The sequence below is a fragment of the Salmo salar genome, chromosome ssa22, assembly GCF_905237065.1.
Source record: "Salmo salar chromosome ssa22, Ssal_v3.1, whole genome shotgun sequence".
Classification (NCBI taxonomy): domain Eukaryota; kingdom Metazoa; phylum Chordata; class Actinopteri; order Salmoniformes; family Salmonidae; genus Salmo; species Salmo salar.
Window position 1 is genome coordinate 35842838 of NC_059463.1, and position 22128 is coordinate 35864965.

General features: G+C 41.2%; 1 protein-coding gene across 2 annotated transcripts in view; it reads right to left on the reverse strand.

Moving 5' to 3' along the window:
• LOC106583323 (protein FAM219A) overlaps positions 1-18101 on the reverse strand; it is a 33176-nt gene extending 15075 nt beyond the window's left edge. For both annotated transcript variants that reach the window (XM_014167380.2, XM_014167379.2), the window contains exon 1: positions 17799-18101. In XM_014167380.2, coding sequence (XP_014022855.1) covers positions 17799-17858 — 60 coding nt within the window. In that variant the 5' untranslated portion in view covers positions 17859-18101. The remainder of the gene's footprint in view (positions 1-17798) is intronic.
• Between the last annotated feature and the right edge of the window lie 4027 nt (positions 18102-22128).

The following is a 22128-nucleotide window of genomic DNA, read 5'->3' on the forward strand; positions in this document are numbered from 1 at the left end:
CTTTGCGTGTTTGATGGTTCGTCTGAGCGCATAGCGGGATTTCGTACAGGCGTCCGATTAGTGTCCCACTCCTTGAAAGCGGCAGCTCTAGCCTTTAGTTCGATGCGGATGTTGTCTGTAATCCATGGTTTCTGGTTGGGATATGTACGGTTACTGTGGGGACGATGTTTTTGATGCACTTATTGATGAAGCCGATGACTGAGGTGGTATACTCCTCAATGCCATTGGATGAATCCCGGAACATATTCCAGTCTGTGCTAGCAAAAGTCCTGTAGCATCGCATCTGCGTCATCTGACCACTTGTATTGTATTGAGTGAGTCACTGGTACTTCCTGCTTTAGTTTTTGCTTGTACGCAGGAATCAAGAGGATAGAATCATGGTCAGAATTGCCAAATGGAGGGTAGGGGAGAACTTTGTATGCATCTCTGTGTGTGGAGTAAAGGTGGTCAAGAGGTTTTTTTCCTCTGGTTGCACATGTGACATGCTGGGAAAAATTTGGTAAAACTGATTTAAGTTTGCCTGCATTAAAGTCCCCGGTCACTAGGAGTGCCGCTTCTGGGTGAGCATTTTCTTATTTGCTTATGGCCTTATAGAGATGGTTGAAAGTGGTCTTAATGCCAGCTTCGTTTTGTGGTGGTAAATAGACAGCTACGAATAATACAGATGAGACCTCTCTTGGTAGATAATGTGGTCTACAGCTTATCATAAGGTACTCTACCTCAGGGGAGCAACACCTCGAGACTTCTTTAATATTAGACATCGCGCACCAGCTGTTATTGACAAAAAGACACACCCCTACCCCTCGTCTTATCAGACGTAGCTTCCCTGTTTTGCCGGTGCATTGAAAATCCCTCCAGCTCTATATTATCAGTGTCGTCGTTCAGCCACGACTCGGTTAAACATAAGTTATTACAGTTCTTAATGTCCCGTTGGTAGGATAATCTTAAGTCATCAATTATATTTTCCAATGATTGTATGTTAGCAAGTAGAATGAATGGCAGTGGGAGTTTACTCGCTCGCCTATGGATTCTCAGAAGGCAGCCCAATCTGCGTCCTCCTTTCCTCTGTCTTTTCTTCATGCAAATGTCGGGGATCTGGGCCTGTTCCCGGGAGAGCAGTATATCTATCCCGTCAGACTCGTTAAAGGAAAAAGCTTCTTCCAGTTCGTGGTGAGTAATCCCAGTTCTGATGTCCAGAAGGTATTTTTGGTCATAAGAGACGGTAGCAGCAACATTATGTACAAAATAAGTTTAAAAAAAAGTTAGAAACAACGCTAAAAAACTAACAAAATAGCACAATTGGTTACGGGCATGTAAAACGTCAGCCATCCTCTTCGGCGCCATCAAAGAGCCCTTCAAAGAGGAGTCCTCGTCACGTAGAAACAATTCTAGCATAGCTCTTTGGTGTCGGTTTAACTTAGAGCTTAGACACGCATATTTAAATACTGAGTAAAAGGTAATGTGGTCAACAAAAATGAGCACCAATCATAATCGCCATTTCACCGGTTTACGCACCAACAGAATAACCTGTAAATATTTTTAACACTGTTCTGCGATCAGCCAGCTCATATAAAAAAAACATTTTTTAGCTCCACAAAGCTGAGGGACCATCATATTCTGAGAAAATGCACTAAACAAGTGACATCAGGTCAAACCTACACACAGTACTTGATTAAAGTGAATATACTGAAAGCAATTATAATGTCCTTTTTTTTTAGGAAATACTCAAACCTCAGGTGTCTTCAATTATATATTTAGTTATAAATTAGGACTATCAGTCTAGTATTGGTGCTATACGTTCAGTGTAGTATTATCTGCATGCACAGAGTAAAAATGGTCCACCATCCTTACACACACACACACACACACACACACACACACACACACACACACACATTTTAAATATTCAAAATATTGGCGTATTGTCTTACCGGCAAGGTCCGTAATCGAGACGTACTACGGCTGGGTTCGGAGAAATACATAAACTCTTAGGCAAGGTCCTGTAGGTCGTGAACGTACCACAGGCTAGGTTCTAAGGGTATAGGGAAATATTGGGAAAAATATTGTCTTACCGGCAAGGTCCGTAATCGAGACGTATTACGGCTGGGTTCGGAGAAATACATAAACTCTTAGGCAAGGTCCTGTAGGTCGTGAACGTACCACAGGCTAGGTTCTAAAAGTACAGGGAACTATTGGAAAGGAATATTGTCCTACCGGCAAGGTCCGTAAATATGGATATATATTACGGTTAGGTTCGAGGAAATATTCAACATTTTAGGAATAATAATATTGTCCTACCGGCAAGGTCCGTAAGTGTGAACATATTACGGCTAGGTTCGGGGAAATATTTAATGTTTTCGGTTCTGTAGATCCGTAATTGTGAGCACATTGCGGCTAGGTAAAAAAATAAAAAATAATAATAATAATAATAATTATTATTATTATTAATGTTTTGAAATAATGGGTGATGTCTGTAAACAAGTCGGAGAATACTTAATGTTTTAGATGCTGTATAAGCTAACGGGTAAAATATCGGGGAAGAAGTGGGGGATGATAAAGTAGTGGTAAATTTTGAAAAGTTATTAGTTAACAACCGAAAAGCATATATAGCGGGGCGAGAAATGGAGCGGATATTGAAGGCTCTAATATCTACACTAGAAGTAAACGGGGGAAAAGACGGTAAGGAATGGAAAAGAAGAGGAGAAAAATTATACAAAGAATGGGTGGATGATGGCTGTATCGCATCACCTGAAGGAGTCCCAGTAGAGGGGGAACCAGGACGAATATTAGAGACGCTGAAAAGAAAAATCAGCAAAAGCTGAAGGAGAATGGAAACAAGAGGGAGAGCCACAAAAAGGAAAGCACAAGGAAGTGATGGAAAAAGTTAGGTTGAGGCAGCGCATAGGTTTGGCGATGCTGGAAAAACTAAAGAAAATGTGGAAAGGACAAGAACAAGAACAATTGAAACGATCCAGGCTCTATCCTGCCCTTCCCTCAGCACCCCCGCCGTATGAAGTTCCAAAGATCATGGCTCAGTTTTAGATGTGTCAGCAGCGGTCAGCTACCACAAACGCCCGGATAAAGAGGAAGGGGAGCAGTGGTGCAAGGTGAGCGATAGGAGGGAGGAGGTGGCTGCTCTACTTGAGACAGCAAAAGCGATGAGAGACGGGGTGAACAACCTGAGCAGACTGGAAGCTGGCATTGAAAGCATGAGCCTAGTAGGAAGAAGCAAAAGTGGCAGCGTAGTTAGTATTAGATGACCTGATACAGTGGAAAGACCCTGAGACGACAGAGAGAGAGAGAGACAGAGAGAGAATGGAAGCTGAGAGACAGACCCTGAAAAAGCTGGAACAAATGGAAATGGAGAGAATGGAAGCCGAGAGACAAAGACGCAGAAAGTTGGAAGAAATGGAAGAGGAAGTGAAACAAGGAGAAGTACAGATAAGAATACTAGAAAAGACTGAGAACTTGACGAAGAGCAAGATCGAAGTGGCAGACCAGGCCACCTAGAAAGGGGCCACTGCATAGACATAGGAGGGAAAAAGAAGGAGAGACAGAAAACCCAAAGTTCTGTGTGGAACATTTGAAGGGGACATGTGGAACCCGGGGGATGCCCCAACATACCACACGAGAAGCAGGAGTCATGAAAGGATGACAATGGGGCTCTATCCGCTGAGGGATACACCCGGAGGTACAGCAGTGTATAAGCCATGGGCTCACCGGGATATACAGACCCTAATCGATAGCCTGCCTGCGCCTGAGGAGTCAGATGGGTAAAAGCATTTGAAAGTCGGACGGCGGCTGACGAACTCACGGTAGGTGATATGGCCGCGGAAAGGAACAGGTGTATGGGAGACCAAGAATACAGAGAAGTCATGACTGCTGCAGGACTAAGAGGAATGGTGGGAGCAGCTACCAGGTTTGATCAATACCGAGGACAAGCATGGGACACTGTCAGGTGCAAATACCCGACCCAGCCAAGACCTCAGCTGATGCGGACACTGACACTGGAGGAAGAGGAGAGTGTGCCCGTATACATGAAAAAGGCAAGGGGCCTCTGGAGGCAGGCTTGGAATGAAGAACCAGGGAAAGACAACATGAAGCACTTATTCCTTGGTAACTGCATGCAAGGGTTGCCAGACCAGGTGCAGGTGGAATGTGAAAAGGTGGTGGGAATCACAGCTAAGAGTGTGCTGGAATTCACGGAGATCGCTCAACACCATGTTGAGCAATGGAGTGAGGGAGTGAGTGAGAGAGGCATATTTCTACCAAATTGAAAAAGGCCTGGAAATGTTGTGTTTGTTTTTAACTAGGGTTAGCAAATACCCATACACAACAAATCGTGTATAACTATTTGTTGGTATCTTTAACCTCTTACATCTAGACGTTCCGCTAGCGGAACACCTGCTCCAATATCCAATGATGGGCGTGGCGCGAAATACAAATTCCTCTAAAATCCGAAAACTTCCATTTTTCAAACATATGACTATTTCACAGCATTTTAAAGACAAGACTCTCGTTAATCTAACCACACTGTCCGATTTCAAAAAGGCTTTACAGCGAAAGCAAAACATTAGATTATGTCAGCAGAGTACCCAGCCAGAAATAATCAGACACCCATTTTTCAAGCTAGCATATAATGTCACAAAAACCCAGAAGACAGCTAAATGCAGCACTAACCTTTGATGATCTTCATCAGATGACACACCTAGGACATTATGTTATACAATACATGCATGTTTTGTTCAATCAAGTTCATATTTATATCAAAAAACAGCTTTTTACATTAGCATGTGACGTTCAGAACTAGCATGCCCCCCGCAAACTTCCGGGGAATTTACTAACAATTTACTAAATTACTCACGATAAACGTTCACAAAAAGCATAACAATTATTTTAAGAATTATAGATACAGAACTCGTCTATGCACTCGATATGTCCGATTTTAAAATAGCTTTTTGGTGAAAGCACATTTTGCAATATTCTAAGTACATAGCCCAGCCATCACGGGCTAGCTATTTAGACACCCGGCAAGTTTAGCCTTCACCAAAATCAGATTTACTATTACAAAAGTTTGATTACCTTTTGTTGTCTTCGTCAGAATGCACTCCCAGGACTGCTACTTCAATAACAAATGTTGGTTTGGTCCAAAATAATCCATCGTTATATCCGAATAGCGGCGTTTTGTTCGTGCGTTCCAGAAACTATCGAAATGGTAAATCAGGGTCGTGCGCATGGCGCATTTCGTGACAAAAAAAATCTAAATATTCCATTACCGTACTTCGAAGCATGTCAACCGCTGTTTAAAATCAATTTTTATGCAATTTATCTCGTAAAAAAAGCGATAATATTCCGACCGGGAATCTCCTTTTCGGCAAACAGAGGAAAAAACACAAAGACGGGGGCGGCCAGTGCACGCGCCTAAGCCCACAGTCCCTTGATCGGCCACTTGAGAAAGGCGATAATGTGTTTCAGCCTGGGGCTGGTATGACGACATTCAGGTTTTTCCCGGGCTCTGAGAGCCTAAGGAAGACGTAGGAAGTGTCACGTTAGAGCAGAGATCCTTTGCAATAGATAGAGATGGCAAAGAAGTTCAAGAAATGGTCAGACAGGGTACTTCCTGTACAGAATCTTCTCACGTTTTGGCCTGCCAAATGAGTTCTGTTATACTCAGACACCATTCAAACAGTTTTAGAAACTTTGGAGTGTTTTCTATCCAAAGCTAATAATTATATGCATATTCTAGTTTCTGGGCAGGACTAATAATCAGATTAAATCGGGTACGTTTTTTATCCAGCCGTGAAAATACTGCCCCCTAGCCATAACAGGTTAAAATACTATGTTGGGATATGCTATTTCTTTTGGATTTGGTGAGATTTCCATTTGCTGTACACCTAGAAGACATGATATCTTAACCTGTTATGGCTAGGGGGCAGTATTTTCACGGACGGATAAAAAACGTACCCGATTTAATCTGATTAGTACTCCTGCCCAGAAACTAGAATATGCATATAATTATTAGCTTTGGATAGAAAACACCCTAAAGTTTCTAAAACTGTTTGAATGGTGTCTGTGAGTATAACAGAACTCATTTGGCAGGTCAAAACCTGAGAAGATTCTGTACAGGAAGTACCCTGTCTGACCATTTCTTGAACTTCTTTGCCATCTCTATCCATGACAAATGATCTCTGCTCTTACGTGACACTTTCTACGGCTCACATGGGCTCTCAGAAGGCGGCAAAATGCTGAATCGTGGCTTTGCAGGCTCTGGCTGAAACAAAGTAGCGCGTTTGGGTAGTGGCTGGTTACAGTACTGTGAGACTCAGGCTCGTGCCCGCGTCGACCGAAAGCTTTGTTTTCTTTCCTCTGTTTAGCTAAACGGAGATTCCCGGTCGGAATATTATCGCTTTTTTACGAGAAAAATGGCATAAAAATTGATTTTAAACAGCGGTTGACATGCTTCGAAGTACGGTAATGGAATATTTAGAAATCTTTTGTCACGAATTGCGCCATGCTCGCGACCCTTATTTACCATTTCGGATAGTGTCTTGGAACGCACGAACAAAACGCCGCAATTTGGATATAACGATGGATTATTTTGGACCAAACCAACATTTGTTATTGAAGTAGCAGTCCTGGGAGTGCATTCTTACGAAGACAACAAAGGTAATGAAACTTTTGTAATAGTAAATCGGAGTTTGATCAGGGCTAAACTTGGTCGGTGTCTAAATGGCTAGCCGTGATGGCTGGGCTATCTACTGAGAATATTGCAAAATGTGCTTTCACCGAAAAGCTATTTTAAAATCGGACATATCGAGTCCATAGAGGAGTTCTGTATCTATAATTCTTAAAATAATTGTTATGTTTTTTTGTGAACGTTTATCGTGAGTAATTTAGTAAATTCACCGGATGTTTGCGGGGGGTATGCTAGTTCTGAACGTCACATGCTAATGTAAAAAAGCTGGTTTTTGATATAAATATGAACTTGATTGAACAAAACATGCATGCATTGTATAACATAATGTCCTAGGTGTGTCATCTGATGAAGATCATCAAAGGTTAGTGCTGCATTTAGCTGTGGTTTTGTTTTTTGTGACATATGCTAGCTTGAAAAATGGGTGTCTGATTATTTCTGGCTGGGTACTCTGCTGACATAATCTAATGTTTTGCTTTCGCTGTAAAGCCTTTTTGAAATCGGACAGTGTGGTTAGATAAAGGAGAGTCTTGTCTTTAAAATGCTGTAAAATAGTCATATGTTTGAAAAATGGAAGTTTTTGTATTTTTGAGGAATTTGTAATTCGCGCCACGCCTATCATTGGATATTGGAGCAGGTGTTCCGCTAGCGGAACGTCTAGATGTAAGAGGGGTACACACACACACACATATGGAATCTTAGAAGTTATACATACATGGAGCCGTTGAAGTTTTGTTTTCTGAGTTTTAATTAAACACGTGAAGTCTTTGGATAAGGGAAATGTTCTGGGAACCTGAGATAAAATATGTAGAAAATGTTGAAGGTTTTTCTTTAATTGGTCTAATGTAGTAAGGAACATGGTTCTGAAAGGGTGGTATTACTTTTGACCTCTATCAGGGCTCCCCCTTGTGGTCTGATCAGCCACATTGAAAAGCCATTTGGATAGTGAATTTAAGGTCATTGGTGATATTGATTTTAAGGAAATTTGTAGAACTAATAATTATGATGGAGTTAAAGTTCTAAGACACAATTGATCATTTTAACCAATGAGAAGACAGAATGACGATAAGGGTATAATACATTTTCTTTGTGGAGTAGTTCAGATTAATAAGCAGGGGTATTTTTTACATTATCTAGATAAGTATTTTCCCTTAGGAAGTCAGCTGTGGTTGTAAGCAGTGTAAGAGATTTAACACAACAAGGCTGTGGAATTGACATAACAGTATTATTATATTTTGTTGTGAATAAGTTTAATAATGGTAGAGTTATGTCAACAGGACAGAGATATGACATTTGTAGGTGATCCAGGATCATTGAGGGTAGCGAGATAAAATTAAGTAGATACGCAATATCTAGACAGGTTGATTTTTATTTTTTATTCAGAAGTGCAACAGGGGAGACCGTGAGACATTTAGTCAATATTTGGAAACAAACCATATTTGATACTGACAGTTATGAGAAAGAGTGACAGACAGATAGAAGGAAGGGCAGATGGAGAAGTCCTCCCCTGCACTGCTGAGACCTTGATGGGTTGGAAGTAGCAGGAGGAGAGCATAAGCCAGGAAGAGAAGATAAAAGTGACAGAAGAATTAGATAACGGTTAGTGAGTGAAGACCAGCATAGTTAAATTATAAACAGGTGAGGACAGAAATAACACTGGGACAGACAGAAAAGACATAATAGGAATAGAAGATAGGAGGATAATTTAGTTTGGTTCGCTTAGTTAGGATATTAATTCATGGACGGACTATCGGCTCCATTGGCATGTATTTTAGTTTTGATTTTAAGTTTATGTTTGGTAAATTCTCTAAGAAGAGATATGACTATTTACACAGACAAGCACATAGGCATTTAAAACCATACAAAGCAGCACAGATACATCTTGAATAAGACAATTGACAGAGAATTGTTACAGGGTAACTAAGGATGAATGCCCCAGGGAGAGTTGGACATGTGGACAATGAAAGGGGGCAATCCTACAAGAGAAGGGCTGACATAAGGATAGTTTACTGATCTTACCAAAGACATTGTTTAGATATGCAGCAAATTTGATACATGGCTTGAGCCATGTATAAATAGGGGGAGTATGGTAGAGCAGGCGATAGAACAGGTTAGGATAATTACTTAAACAAAAAAATTTTTTTTGTAGAATATCCATTCCAACATTTGGAAATGGACTTATTGAAATATTCCGAATTGAGGGGAAGAAGGGGTGTTTAACAATAACAGATAAGTATAGCAAATGGGTAGAAGCGTTCCCAACTTACTTGGTGGACATGATTATGGTAACTAAAATATGAGGTCAAGATATTATCCCTAGAGTTGGTTTACTGGGATCTCTCTCTTTAAATGATGGATGACATTTTAGCTAATCAGGTAGAGCCTATAGAATGCCAGAGTTAGGGAGAATAAAGATACCAGAAAAGGTAGACATAGAAGTTGAAGAAATACTAACAGAACACATGAGAAGACTGTTTGTTAACCAAACCCGTGTCCTGTGTCCAACAGGTGAACCAAACCCATGCCCCTTCTCCTGTGTCCAACAGGTGAATCACATGAGAAGGGGATTCACTCAGTACAACCAGGAGACTGGGTGTGGATCCAGTCCCTAAGGAGAAAAGACGGGAAGCAGCCCCGTTGGGAAGGCCAATACCAGGTTCTGTTAAACCATTGCCTTTGCCATTAGAAAAGCTGAGAGAGTTACTTGGGTCCACGTTATCCACTGCAAGAAGGTGTCATGACGTTGCCCTCTTTGAGTACAGGGAGGACAGTTGACCCCCTCCCCCTTGCACCATCCCCCAACCTACCTCCCCCCACCCAGGCCCTGTGTGAAGGGGTGGTAAAATTCTAAGAGGAGAATCTCCTGCCACATGGCCCATAGAGAGACACAGGAAATTCTTCCAACTCACAGAATTGGGGAACCGAACAACATTTATGTTCTGGAGAAGGTATGGAATACTGGTGAAGAATCCAGCTACGAACTGGTCCGCTTGGTACAATTTTGTGATACTCAGAAGAGACAATATAGCCATATTACCATAAAACTGTTTATATAATAGCCTCAGCTATGGGACTTGCATCCAAATGGTTGTATAGAATGTATTAATAAGGATAAAGCTATTTGTGATACATTGAGATGCTGTGTACTGATGTTAATGTGATAGAATGTATTTATGTTCAAAGATTAAAATCAGTCATCGGCACGCCCCCAGAGACACAGACAGGACAAGGCGTCATGTGACAAGCCTGTTCTACTTTCACATATAAAACCCCACCTAGAAGTTATTTCTTGAGACCAGGCCTCCACTCCATTGCAAGTTGGCCAATAGGTTTGACCATCCAATTCCTCTACTGAAAGTGAACTATACCACGTGGATAACTTTTAGACTATCGATACCGACAGAATAAGAACAAGTCTTTGATATTAATTAATAGTCTGCAGCTAGAAATTATATCATTGAACGCGAAGACCAACGAAACATCCATTCTATGACGACATTAATGAATGTCGCTTTGAAAGACCCATTCTAACCGAGAGAGAGAGAGAGAGAGAGAGAGAGAGAGAGAACTCTCCAACAGAACGACTCTCCAACAAGGATCCCGACGACACACTGAGCGTAAATATATATATATTGATTGCAATTGTTCCCGAATGAGTGAGCGTTCATGTGCAAAGACTTAGCATATCAATTGTTAATATTAATGAACTCTGTGTGCCTCCTCAGCTGACCTTTTATATGACCCTTTGTTTTAACAAGACACCAGCCATGCCTGTTTAGCCCACGAGGGCACATTAGTCTTGGGTTGTGGGTTGTGCCATGGCGGAGATCGTTGTGGGCTATACTCGGCCTTGTCTTAGGACAGTAAGTTGGTGGTTGGAGACATCCCTCTAGTGGTGTGGGGGCTGTGCTTTGGCAAAGTGGGTGGGGTTATATCCTGCCTGTTTGGCCCTGTCCGGGGGTATTATCGGATGGGGCCACAGTGTCTTCTGATCCCTCCTGTCTCAGCCTCCAGTATTTATGCTGCAGTAGTTTATGTGTCGGGGGGCTAGGGTCAGTCTGTTACATCTGGAGTATTTCTCGTCTTATCCGGTGTCCTGTGTGAATTTAAATATGCTCTCTCTAATTCTCTCTTTCTGTCTTTCTCTCGGAGGACCTGAGCCCTAGGACCATGCCTCAGGACTACCTGGCCTGATGACTCCTTGCTGTCCCCAGTCCACCTGGCCATGCTGCTGCTCCAGTTTCAACTGTTCTGCCTGCAGCTATGGAACCCTGACCTGTTCACCGGACGTGCTTGTTGCACCCTCGACAACTACTATTATTATTATTATTTGACCATGCTGGTCATTTATGAACATTTTAACATCTTGACCATGTTCTGTTATAATATCCACCCTGCACAGCCAGAAGAGGACTGGCCACCCCTCATAGCCTGGTTCCTCTCTAGGTTTCTTGCTAGGTTTTTGGCCTCTCTAGGGAGTTTTTCCTAGGGAGTTTTTCCTAGCCACCGTGCTTCTTTCACATGCATTGCAAGCTGTTTGGGGTTTTAGGCGGGGTTTCTGTACAGCACTTTGAGAAATCCGCTGATGTACGAAGGGCTATATAAATAAATTTGATTTGATTTGATTACTCTACCAATTCTTTGTGACGATAATTACTGTTTGTATGCTTTCTGTGAATTACTTAGTTTAGTAAATAAATGATTTTAAGACAATTGATGTATGGATGACTCTTAGTAAAGGCTGGGTTCGTGCAGATACAACAATTTACGACGTTTGGAATGAGACTGGACGCGAGGTAAAATACACCATTTAAACCAGAAAATAATCGGCCTATACTATAATATAATAATATAATATAGGAAAGTTACATTAGGAAAATTATAACTTTGTAATCTGAATATTTTCCTTAATCAGTTTAATCGCGTGATAATAATTACAGGGAGTTATTTTGATAAACATGTCTTCGGTTTAATGGTGACCCAAAGACACGACAAAGGTATGTACACATATGAGCACTGCTGATCACACACAGAGTTAGGAGAAGAACCGAGTACCAACAGGGTCCGGGGGCTACCTCTTTAACTTCTCTAGGGCCAGTGGGATGATTTCGTCCCACCTACGTAACAGCCAGTGGAATCCCGTGGCGCATTATTCAAATACCTTAGAAATGCTATTACTTCAATTTCTCAAACATATGACTATTTTACACCATTTTAAAGACAAGACTCTCGTTAATCTAACCACACTGTCCGATTTCAAAAAGTCTTTACAACGAAAGCAAAACATTAGATTATGTCAGCAGAGTACCCAGCCAGAAATAATCAGACACCCATTTTTCAAGCTAGCATAGAATGTCACATACACCCAAATCACAGCTAAATGCAGCACTAACCTTTGATGATCTTCATCAGATGACAATCTTAGGACATTATGTTATACAATACATGCATGTTTTGTTCAATCAAGTTCATATTTATATCAAAAACCAGCTTTTTACATTAGCATGTGACGTTCAGAACTAGCATACCCCCCGCAAACTTCCAGTGAATTTACTAAATTACTCACGATAAACGTTCACAAAAAACACAACAATTATTTTAAGAATTATAGATACAGAACTCCTCTATGCACTCGCTATGTCCGATTTTAAAATAGCTTTTCGGTGAAAGCACATTCCGCAATATTCTAAGTAGATAGCCCGGCATCACAGGGCTAGCTATTTAGACACCCAGCAAGTTTAGCCCTCACCAAAGTCTGATTTACTATAAGAAAAATGTTATTACCTTTGCTGTTCTTCGTCAGAATGCACTCCCAGGACTTCTACTTCAATAACAAATGTTGGTTTGGTTCAAAATAATCCATAGTTATATCCAAATAGCGGCGTTTTGTTCGTGCGTTCAAGACACTATCCGAAAGGGTAAAGAAGGGTGACGCGCCCAACGCATTTCGTGACAAAAATTCTAAATATTCCATAACCGTACTTCGAAGCATGTCAACCGCTGATTAAAATCAATTTTTATGCCATTTTTCTCGTAAAAAAGCGATAATATTCCGACCGGGAAATCGTGTTTTAGTACAAAGAGAGAGAAAATAAAAACATGGTGTCGCCCCATGCACGCGCCTCAGTCTGATGGTCCTCTGATCGACCACTTACCAAAGGCGCGAATGTGTTTCAGCCAGCGGCTGGAATTACATCATTCAGCTTTTTCCCGGGTTCTGAGAGCCTATGGGAGCCGTAGGAAGTGTCACGTTACAGCAAAGATCCTAAGTTTTCAATAAACAGAGCCAAGAAGCCCAAGGAATGGTCAGAGAGGGCGCTTCCTGTACAGAATCTTCTCAGGTTTTTGCCTGCCATATGAGTTCTGTTATACTCACAGACACCATTCGAACAGTTTTAGAAACTTTGGAGTGTTTTCTATCCAAAGTCAATAATTATATGCATATTCTAGTTTCTGGGCAGTAGTAATAACCAGATTAAATTGGGTACGTTTTTTATCCGGCCGTGTAAATACTGCCCCCTAGCCCTAACAGGTTAACAAAGATTTCCTATCCCGACCGTTCATCACTGTGTGTGCTCCTAGAGGTGTGAGTATGGGGTGGTACCAAGCAGAGAGACTAAGGGCAGGAGAGGGTTGGCGGTTTTTGGGAAGAGTAGAGACTCTGAGCTGCATCATAATCTAATCTTTCTGATACATTCAGAACCACCACCTTCCGGTACTAATCATATGATACCGTTGTCATTGAGAAGAAGTAAAATAAACTATATAATACACTGATGAGTGACTTACAGAATAAGGAGTCAAAGAAGATCAAGATGTAGGATTTAAGGTAAACATTAACCTCTCTGGGCTAGGTGGGACGAAATCGTCCCACCTACGGAACAGCCAGTGGAATCCCGTGGTGCGTTATTCAAATACCTTAGAAATGCTATTACTTCAATTTCTCAAACATATGACTATTTTACACCATTTTAAAGACAAGACTCTCGTTAACCTAACCACACTATCCGATTTCAAAAAGGCTTTACAACGAAAGCAAAACATTAGATTATGTCAGCAGAGTACCCAGACAGAAATAATCAGACACCCATTTTTCAAGCTAGCATATAATGTCACATAAACCCAAACCACAGCTAAATGCAGCACTAACCTTTGATGATCTTCATCAGATGACAATCCTAGGACATTATGTTATACAATACATGCATGTTTTGTTCAATCAAGTTCATATTTATATCAAAAACCAGCTTTTTACATTAGCATGTGACGTTCAGAACTAGCATACCCCCCGCAAACTTCCGGTGAATTTACTAAACAGAAAGTGCTGTTTGAATGAATGCTTACGAGCCTGCTGGTGCCTACCACCGCTCAGTCAGACTGCTCTATCAAATCATAGACTTAATTATAATAACACACAGAAATACGAGCCTTAGGTCATTAATATGGTCGAATCCGGAAACTATCATCTCGAAAACATAACATTTTTTCTTTCAGTGAAATACGGAACCATTCCGTATTTTATCTAACGGGTGGCATCCCAAAGTCTAAATATTCCTGTTACATTGCACAACCTTCAATGTTATGTCATAATTAACGTAAAATTCTGGCAAATTAGTTCGCAACGAGCCAGGCGGCCCAAACTGTTGCATATACACTGACTCTACGTGCAATGAACGCAAGAGAAGTGACACAATTTCACCTGGTTAATATTGCCTGCTAACGTGGATTTATTTTTGCTAAATATTCAGGTGTAAAAATATATACTTGTTTATTGATTTTAAGAAAGACATTGATGTTTATGGTTTGGTACACGTTGGAGCAATGACAGTCCTTTTTCGCGAATGTGCACCACATCGATTATATGCAACGCAGGACAGGCTAGATAAACTAGTAACATCATCAACCATGTGTAGTTAACTAGTGATTATGATTGATTGATTGATTTTTATAAAGATAAGTTTAATGCTAGCTAGCAACTTACCTTGGCTTCTAACTGCATTCGCGTAACAGGCAGGCTCCTTGTGGAGTGCAATATAAAGCAGGTGGTTAGAGCATTGGACTAGTTAACTGTAAGGTTGCAAGATTGAATCCCCAAGCTGACAAAGGTAAAAATCTGTCGTTCTGCCCCTGAACAAGGCATTTAACCCACCGTTCCTAGGCCGTCATTGAAAATAAGAATGTGTTCTTAACTGATTTGCCTAGTTAAATAAAGGTGTAAAAAATAATAATAATTTTAATCGTCAAATCGGTGTCCAAAAATACCAATTACCGATTGTTATGAAAACTTTAAATCGGCCCTAATTAATCGGTCATTCCGATTAATCGGTCGACCTCTAATTCAGACCCTTTGACTTTTTCCACATTTTGTTACATTACAGCCTTATTCTAAAATTGATTAAATATATTTTTTTTTACTCATCAATCTACACACAAATCCCCATAATGATAGAGTGAAAACAGGTTTATAGAGATTTGCAAATGTATTAAAAATAAAAAACAGAAATACCTTGTTTAAATAAGTATTCAGACACTTTGCTATGAGACTCAAAATTGAGCTCAGGTGTATCCTGTTTCCATTGATCATCCTTGAGATGTTTCTACAACTTGATTGGAGTCTACCTGTGGTAAATTCAATTGATTGGACATGATTTGGAAGGGCACACAACTGTCTATATTAGAGGTCGACAGATTATGATTTTTCAACGCCAATACTGATTATTGGAGGACCAAAAAAGCCGATACCGATTAAATCGGCCAATTTTTATATAGATATTTGTAATAATGACAATTACAACAATACTGAATGAACACTTACTTTAACTTAGTATAATAAAATCAATTTAGTCTCAAATAAATAATGAAACATGTTCAATTTGGTTTAAATAATGCAAAAACAAAGTGTTGGAGAAGAAAGTAAAAGTGCAATATGTGCCATGTAAAAAAGCTAACGTTTAAGTTCCTTGCTCAGAACATATGAAAGCTGGTGGTTCCTTCTAACATGAGTCTTCAATATTCCGCGGTAAGAAGTTTTAGGTTGTAGTTATTATAGGACTATTTCTCTCTATACCATTTGTATTTCATATACCTTTGACTATTGGATGTTCTAATAGGTACTTTAATATTGCCAGCCTAATCTCGCGAGTTGATAGGCTTGAAGTCATAAACAGCACAATGCTTGAAGCACAGCGAAGAGCTGCTGGCAAATGCAAGAAAGTGCTGTTTAAATGAATGCTTACGAGCCTGCTGCTGCCTACCACCGCTCAGTCAGACTGCTCTATCAAATCATATACTTAATTATAATATAATAACACACAGAAATACGAGCCTTAGGTCATTAATATGGTAAAATCCATAAACTATCATTTCGAAAACAAAACGTTTATTCTTTCAGTGAAATACGGAACCGCTCCGTATTTTATCTAACGGGTGGCATCCTTAAGTCTAAATATTGCTGTTACATTGCACTTCAATGTTATGTCATAATTATATACAATTATATACATTTCTGCCAAATTAATTACTGTGTTAGGAAGAAATGGTCTTCACACAGTTCGCAACGAGCCAGGCGACCCAAACTGCTGCATATACCCTGACTCTGCTTGCACAGAACGCAAGAGAAGTGACACAATTTCCCTAGTTAAAAGAAATTCATGTTAGCAGGCAATATTAACTAAATATGCAGGTTTAAAAATATATACTTGTATATTGATTTTAAGAACGGCATTGATGTTTATGGTTAGGTACACATTGGTGCAACGACAGTGTTTTTTTGCGAATGCGCTTCTTAAATCATCACCAATTTGGCGAAGTAGGCTGTGATTCAATGATAAATTAACAGGCACCGCATCGATTATATGCAACGCAGGACAAGCTAGATAAACTAGTAATATCATCAACCATGTGTAGTTAACTAGTGATTATGTTAAGATTGATTGTTTTTTATAAGATAAGTTTAATGCTAGCTAGCAACTTACCTTGGCTCCTTGCTGCACTCGCGTAACAGGCAGTCAGCCTGCCACGCAGTCTAATCGTGGAGTGCAATGTAATCGGCCATAATCGGTGTCCCAAAATGCCGATTACCGATTGTTATGAAAACTTGAAATCGGCCCTAATTAATCGGCCATTCCGATTAATCGGTCGACCTCTAGTCTATATAAGGTCCCACAGTTGACAGTGCATGTCAGAGCAAAAACCAAGCCATGAGGTTCAAGGAATTGTCTGTAGAGCTTCGAGACAGGATTGTGTCGAGGCACAGATCTGGGGAAGGGTACCAAAACATTTCTGAAGCATTGAATGTCCCCAAGAACACAGTGGCCTCCATCATTCTTAAATGGAAGAAGTTTGGAACCACCAAGACCTCTAACTCAATGACATATATATTTTTTTTACATTGTTTGCAAACTGATTTGTGACAGGTATTAATGCTAAAATAACATGTAAAACAGGCAACAACAAAAAACACGTGGGGCTCTACCCCTCCTGTCCTGAATGATGGGTCACCACTGGTGTGCATTAAGGTGTCTAATAGAATAAACGGCAAAAACAAATGTAGACTAATGAATGCATTTCTAAGCTTCCCGAAAAGAAATTGCGAAGATGGAGGCGCGGTGGCTTCAAAACATCGCGGTCATCTAGTGTATATATAAATCATTGCCTGGGACTACGCATCAGCTGGAGACAACAGCTATTCACCCCAACAGCAGCAACCTTCAACATATCGAAGCGAGCTCTTCCCCGTCCCCAAGAAATAACACGTCACCAGTTTAGTTAAAGACTAATCGATGTCAACGATGGCCAGACGAAGTCCATTCAATCAAATGTTATCGGTCAGAAGCAATGCAAACGACGACTCCATAAAATCATTGATTGACATTGTCAAATAGAATGGGATCATTGATTGACATTGCCATATAGAATGGGATCATTGATTGACATACAGAATGGGACCCCCCCCCCCAGCAAGCCACCAGTCGCTGGCTATCTGTATGACAAGGATGTTCGACAAACCAACCGTACACACATTTACATTGTAGTTCTAGCCTTAATTGCAACATAATTTGAACACTAAAATGTAACAATACACGCTACAACACATTACACTTACCAAGGGCTGTGTCTCTGTTACTGGGGGTACTTGGAACCTATCCATTTCTTCCTCCATCATTTTGACGAATCGTTCGTTACACCGCCAAACCGATGTACGATCTAAACATTTGTAAGCATAAAAATAATCAAATAAGGCCTTAGTTTGTCGCAAGAATTATCTGTTAGTTTGCATGATTCTAGTTTGTTTTCTGCCTATAGCCACTCAGTAAGGCATCAGTAGTTAAGGCATGGTCCGAGGTGACTCAAGCAAAACAGACAGAGATACGTCGATACCATCTTCCGGGTCTGGAAAAATGCTTACATTATTCATGACACCACCGTCCAATCATGGACGAGTGATGGCAAGATGGGCTAATGCATGAAATAATCAATCTAAGAAATCACAAGAACGTCAACAATATAGATATATATTATATACATCCAATTATCTGGCATATAGTCTAGGCACACTATTTTACCTTTATTAAACTATGCAAGTCAGTTAAGAACAAATTCCTATTTTCAATGACAGCCTAGGAACAAGTTAACTACATATTTTTACCTTGTTAGCTCAGGGATTCAATCTTGCAACCTTTCGGTTACTAGTTCAACGCACTAACCACTAGGCTACCTGCCACCCCACTATACAGTACAATTGCCTGGTATATTTGTATGGATCATTCAATCAATTTTACTCTTTGGATGCATGCAAAATGTTAGAAAATTGGTACTCAGGCTAGGGAGCTGCTAGGGAGTTGCACTATCAGCTTGAAAACTTTTAATTTCTCCCCTATTTTAGAACGTTGTATAGCGTTATCAATACATTAAGACAGTATTTCTTATCAATAGTTTATCTATTTGACACAATGCCTGTATCTTACAAAACTGTGAAATCCAAGCAGGCAATGTTTTCTAAAGTTAACGTTATTAGCTAGCTAGCTAATTTAGCTAATGTGGTGTCGCCATGCTGCATGCACGATTGCAACATTGTAGTAACGTTGCTAATAATAAGCAGTGACTGTTTTTCTTACTAATGTATTAATGACATCTCAATAGTCTACACTCTTAGAAAAAAAGGTCCCCATGGAGAACCCTTTTTGGTTCCAGGTAGAACCATTTTGGGTTCCATGTAGAAACCTCAGTGGAAAGGGTTCTACCTGGACCCAAAAGGGTTCTACCCTTTTAGGTTCTATATAGCACCTTTTTTTCTAAGAGTGTACAGTGGCTTCCTCTCCGTGTCACCTCTCCTGGAACTGAACAGGTGAGAGGCAAATGCCTGGTTGCTGTCATCTATAGTTTAATTTTCAGAACATTGCAGATGAAGGAGAGAAGACAAGCAGAAAAAGCTACTGACTGATTGACTGTAGACTATTGAGATGCATTCCTAGTGGTGCATGAAACAAACTTGTGTGAAATCTGTCTGTTTTGTATAGGAGTCAAATGCTCTATCCCAGCCGAAGGCACCTGCGGCAAAGGCTGCCAATGCTGTCAGCAAGAAAAAGGTATGTCCATTTAACTATCCATATTAGCATTAGGCAAGCCAGATTTAGCTTGTCAAAAACCTATGTGCTTATGTTGCTATTATTCTATGGCTATACCAACCTAATAAGGTAAATGTGGTGGTTACTGTTTGTGTTGGCCAGGATGAGGAAGATGGAACAGAGATGGGTAAAGGAGGAGATGAGTGGATGCAAGGAAAGACTCTGATTAAGCCCCTTGACCAACTGGATCTCACTGAAGCGGTGAGTATAGCTGGGTTGCGTCACAAATGGTATATAGTGCTCTACTTGTGACGAGAGCCCTGGTAAAAAGTATTGCACTATGTAGGGAATAGGGTGCCATTTAGGATCTGGTGTCAGGAGCCTTGAGGTGGCACCTATCAAAAGGCCATTGAATCAAAAAGGATGAACAGTGTAGTTGGGATTTATTCATTTACAAGTGTTATGCAAATGCTCAGAAACTGTTTGTCACTTAACCAGGAGTCGAAAGAGGAATTCATCATGATCCTGACTGAAAACAACCCACATGATCCTCAGAATATTGTAGGTTACAGCTTCAAGGTAAAGTATTGCAGTAACCTCCATGATTAAGTGAACAACTTCTTCCTTCTTGGGTCCATCATATAATGGATATTAATGCAAACAAACAAGATTTTCAAGTGACTTTGCATGATGGAAATATATGAACATTGTCCAATACAAATGCATGTGTCTTCTCTCAGGAGCATTCTTACAAAAAACAATTGTGGATTTTTGTCTCCATTTACCTTTGTTTCATCTGGCTGTGAACACATTGGACAATAGTGCAATATTGCATACAGAGTTTTTAAGGAGACATACAAAACAGGTCTGCTGAAACTTTTGAGGCCAACTTGAGGCCTACTTGGATATACCTGGGCACCCTACTCTGCACTGGGGCCTGCACTGGGGCAGACACCTACTGCTGCTTTCATCCTTCCAGTTGACATTGTGCCTTCCTCTTGACATTGTGCCTTGGATGTTTTTGGACTACTAACAAACTTGAACTCCACTTGTATTTACTCTTTTTGAGTCTCCCGTGTCCCGGTGTAGCGCTTGCCACCCTCCTGGCTTTCCACCGAACTGTACTGGAAACTACATCCCCTCTAAGATGCTTCACTCTTGGCTATCATACTGGTAACACAGCCTCCATTGCGTTGCTGATGGGCCACAGCATTCAATTGCATTGAGTAAGTTGGCGCTCTCACCTTGCTGTTGTTATGCTGGCGAGTTTTGTGCCTTGGTTGTGTTTATTGTGGGTCATAGTGCTGGCTGGTTTCTAGTCTGTGGTTGGGTTCTGGCTTGCCGCCTATGACTGTGGTGATTCAATCTAACTGACTATCACACTGTGTGGATTGATTGACTTTTTGCTTATTCCTCGACAACCTATTTTATTTGTGTGGATTTTAACAGAATTGTTACAAAATGGCGTCTACCACTTTCTGCCATACGGGGAAACATACTTTTTTCAGATTGACAGCAACCACCTTCAGAGACTATGGTGAACGTTTCATCCCATGTAGGAGCTGCACCTACTTTTCACAGTTACGAGATAATATTGTCCGGCCAAATTTCCAATGTGGAAACTGTCAGCTTATTGAAAAATATATGTCTGAGCTGGACATCCACAGTATTCAAATAGAGACATTGCAGCGTATCCTGGATAGGTCCCACTCTAAGTGTAACCGATGTGAAATGGCTAGTTAGTTAGCGGTGGTGCACGCTAATAGCGGTTCAATCGGGTGACGTCACTCGCTCTGAGACCTGAAGTAGTTGTTCCCCTTGCTCTGCAAGGGCTGCGGCTTTTGTGACGCGATGGGTAACGCTGCTTCGTGGGGTGTCAGTTGATGTGTGCAGAGGGTGCCTGGTTCAAGCCCAGGTTGGGGTGAGGAGAGGGACGGAAGTTAAACTGTAAAATGTTTCCTTTTCTACTCCTCAGCCTGGTCGTCGTGCCACTGCCTCACCACCATGTTGCCACTCTCTGACTGACTAGTCAGAGCTGCCCTGCAGAGACCACTCCCTAGTGAAGTCACCTCTCCCTTCCCATCTCACCTGCCCTCCCCATGCTACCCCGATCTCCCATCCCGGCCCCCCCTCACCACCCCCTCAGAGAAAAAAGGAGCAAGGAAGCTTCATGAGGACCTGGCGGATGCCATGGTTATTGATCCTGCATTCCAGTGGAGGTACGTCACACACTATAAGCCCAGCGCAAGGCAGCAGTCTTTGGTGAATAAGGCTGAAATGGCTTTGCGGTATCCCATCCTCCTGACCAACAGTTTCACCCACCTGCATCCAGAGATTCCTGCTCCTTCATCCTCTACCCTGTCTCCAGCCCAGGGGGTTTGTACCACAAATACTACAGCTGGCTCTGGTCCATCGGGCCCTACCGCCCTTCGGTCCTCGAGGGCTCTTTTAATCCACTCATGGCGAAAGAACGGCCGGACCTCCCCGGCTGTTTCACCAGCTATCATCATTGGCAGCTCTATAGTGAGAAACATCTTGGTTCCCAGTGCAAAAACCCTGTGCTACCCAGGAGCACGAGTACATTACAAGGCTGCTTCCGACCATTCTACGACAGATGCCGGGAGCTGACGCTGTCATAGTCCATGTGGGGTCAAACGACATCAGGAGGGCTAGCTCGGAACTTCTGAAAATGGATTTTAAAGAATTGATTCTAGCATTGAAAGATTCCAAAAAGCGGCCAATAATTTCAGGTCCGGTACCATCGTTGGGCCGCAGATGTGAAAGATTCAGGAGGCAACTGGTATTACACATCTGGCTAAAAGATTACTGTAGCTCTGTTGGAATCACTTTTATAGTTAACTTTGACAC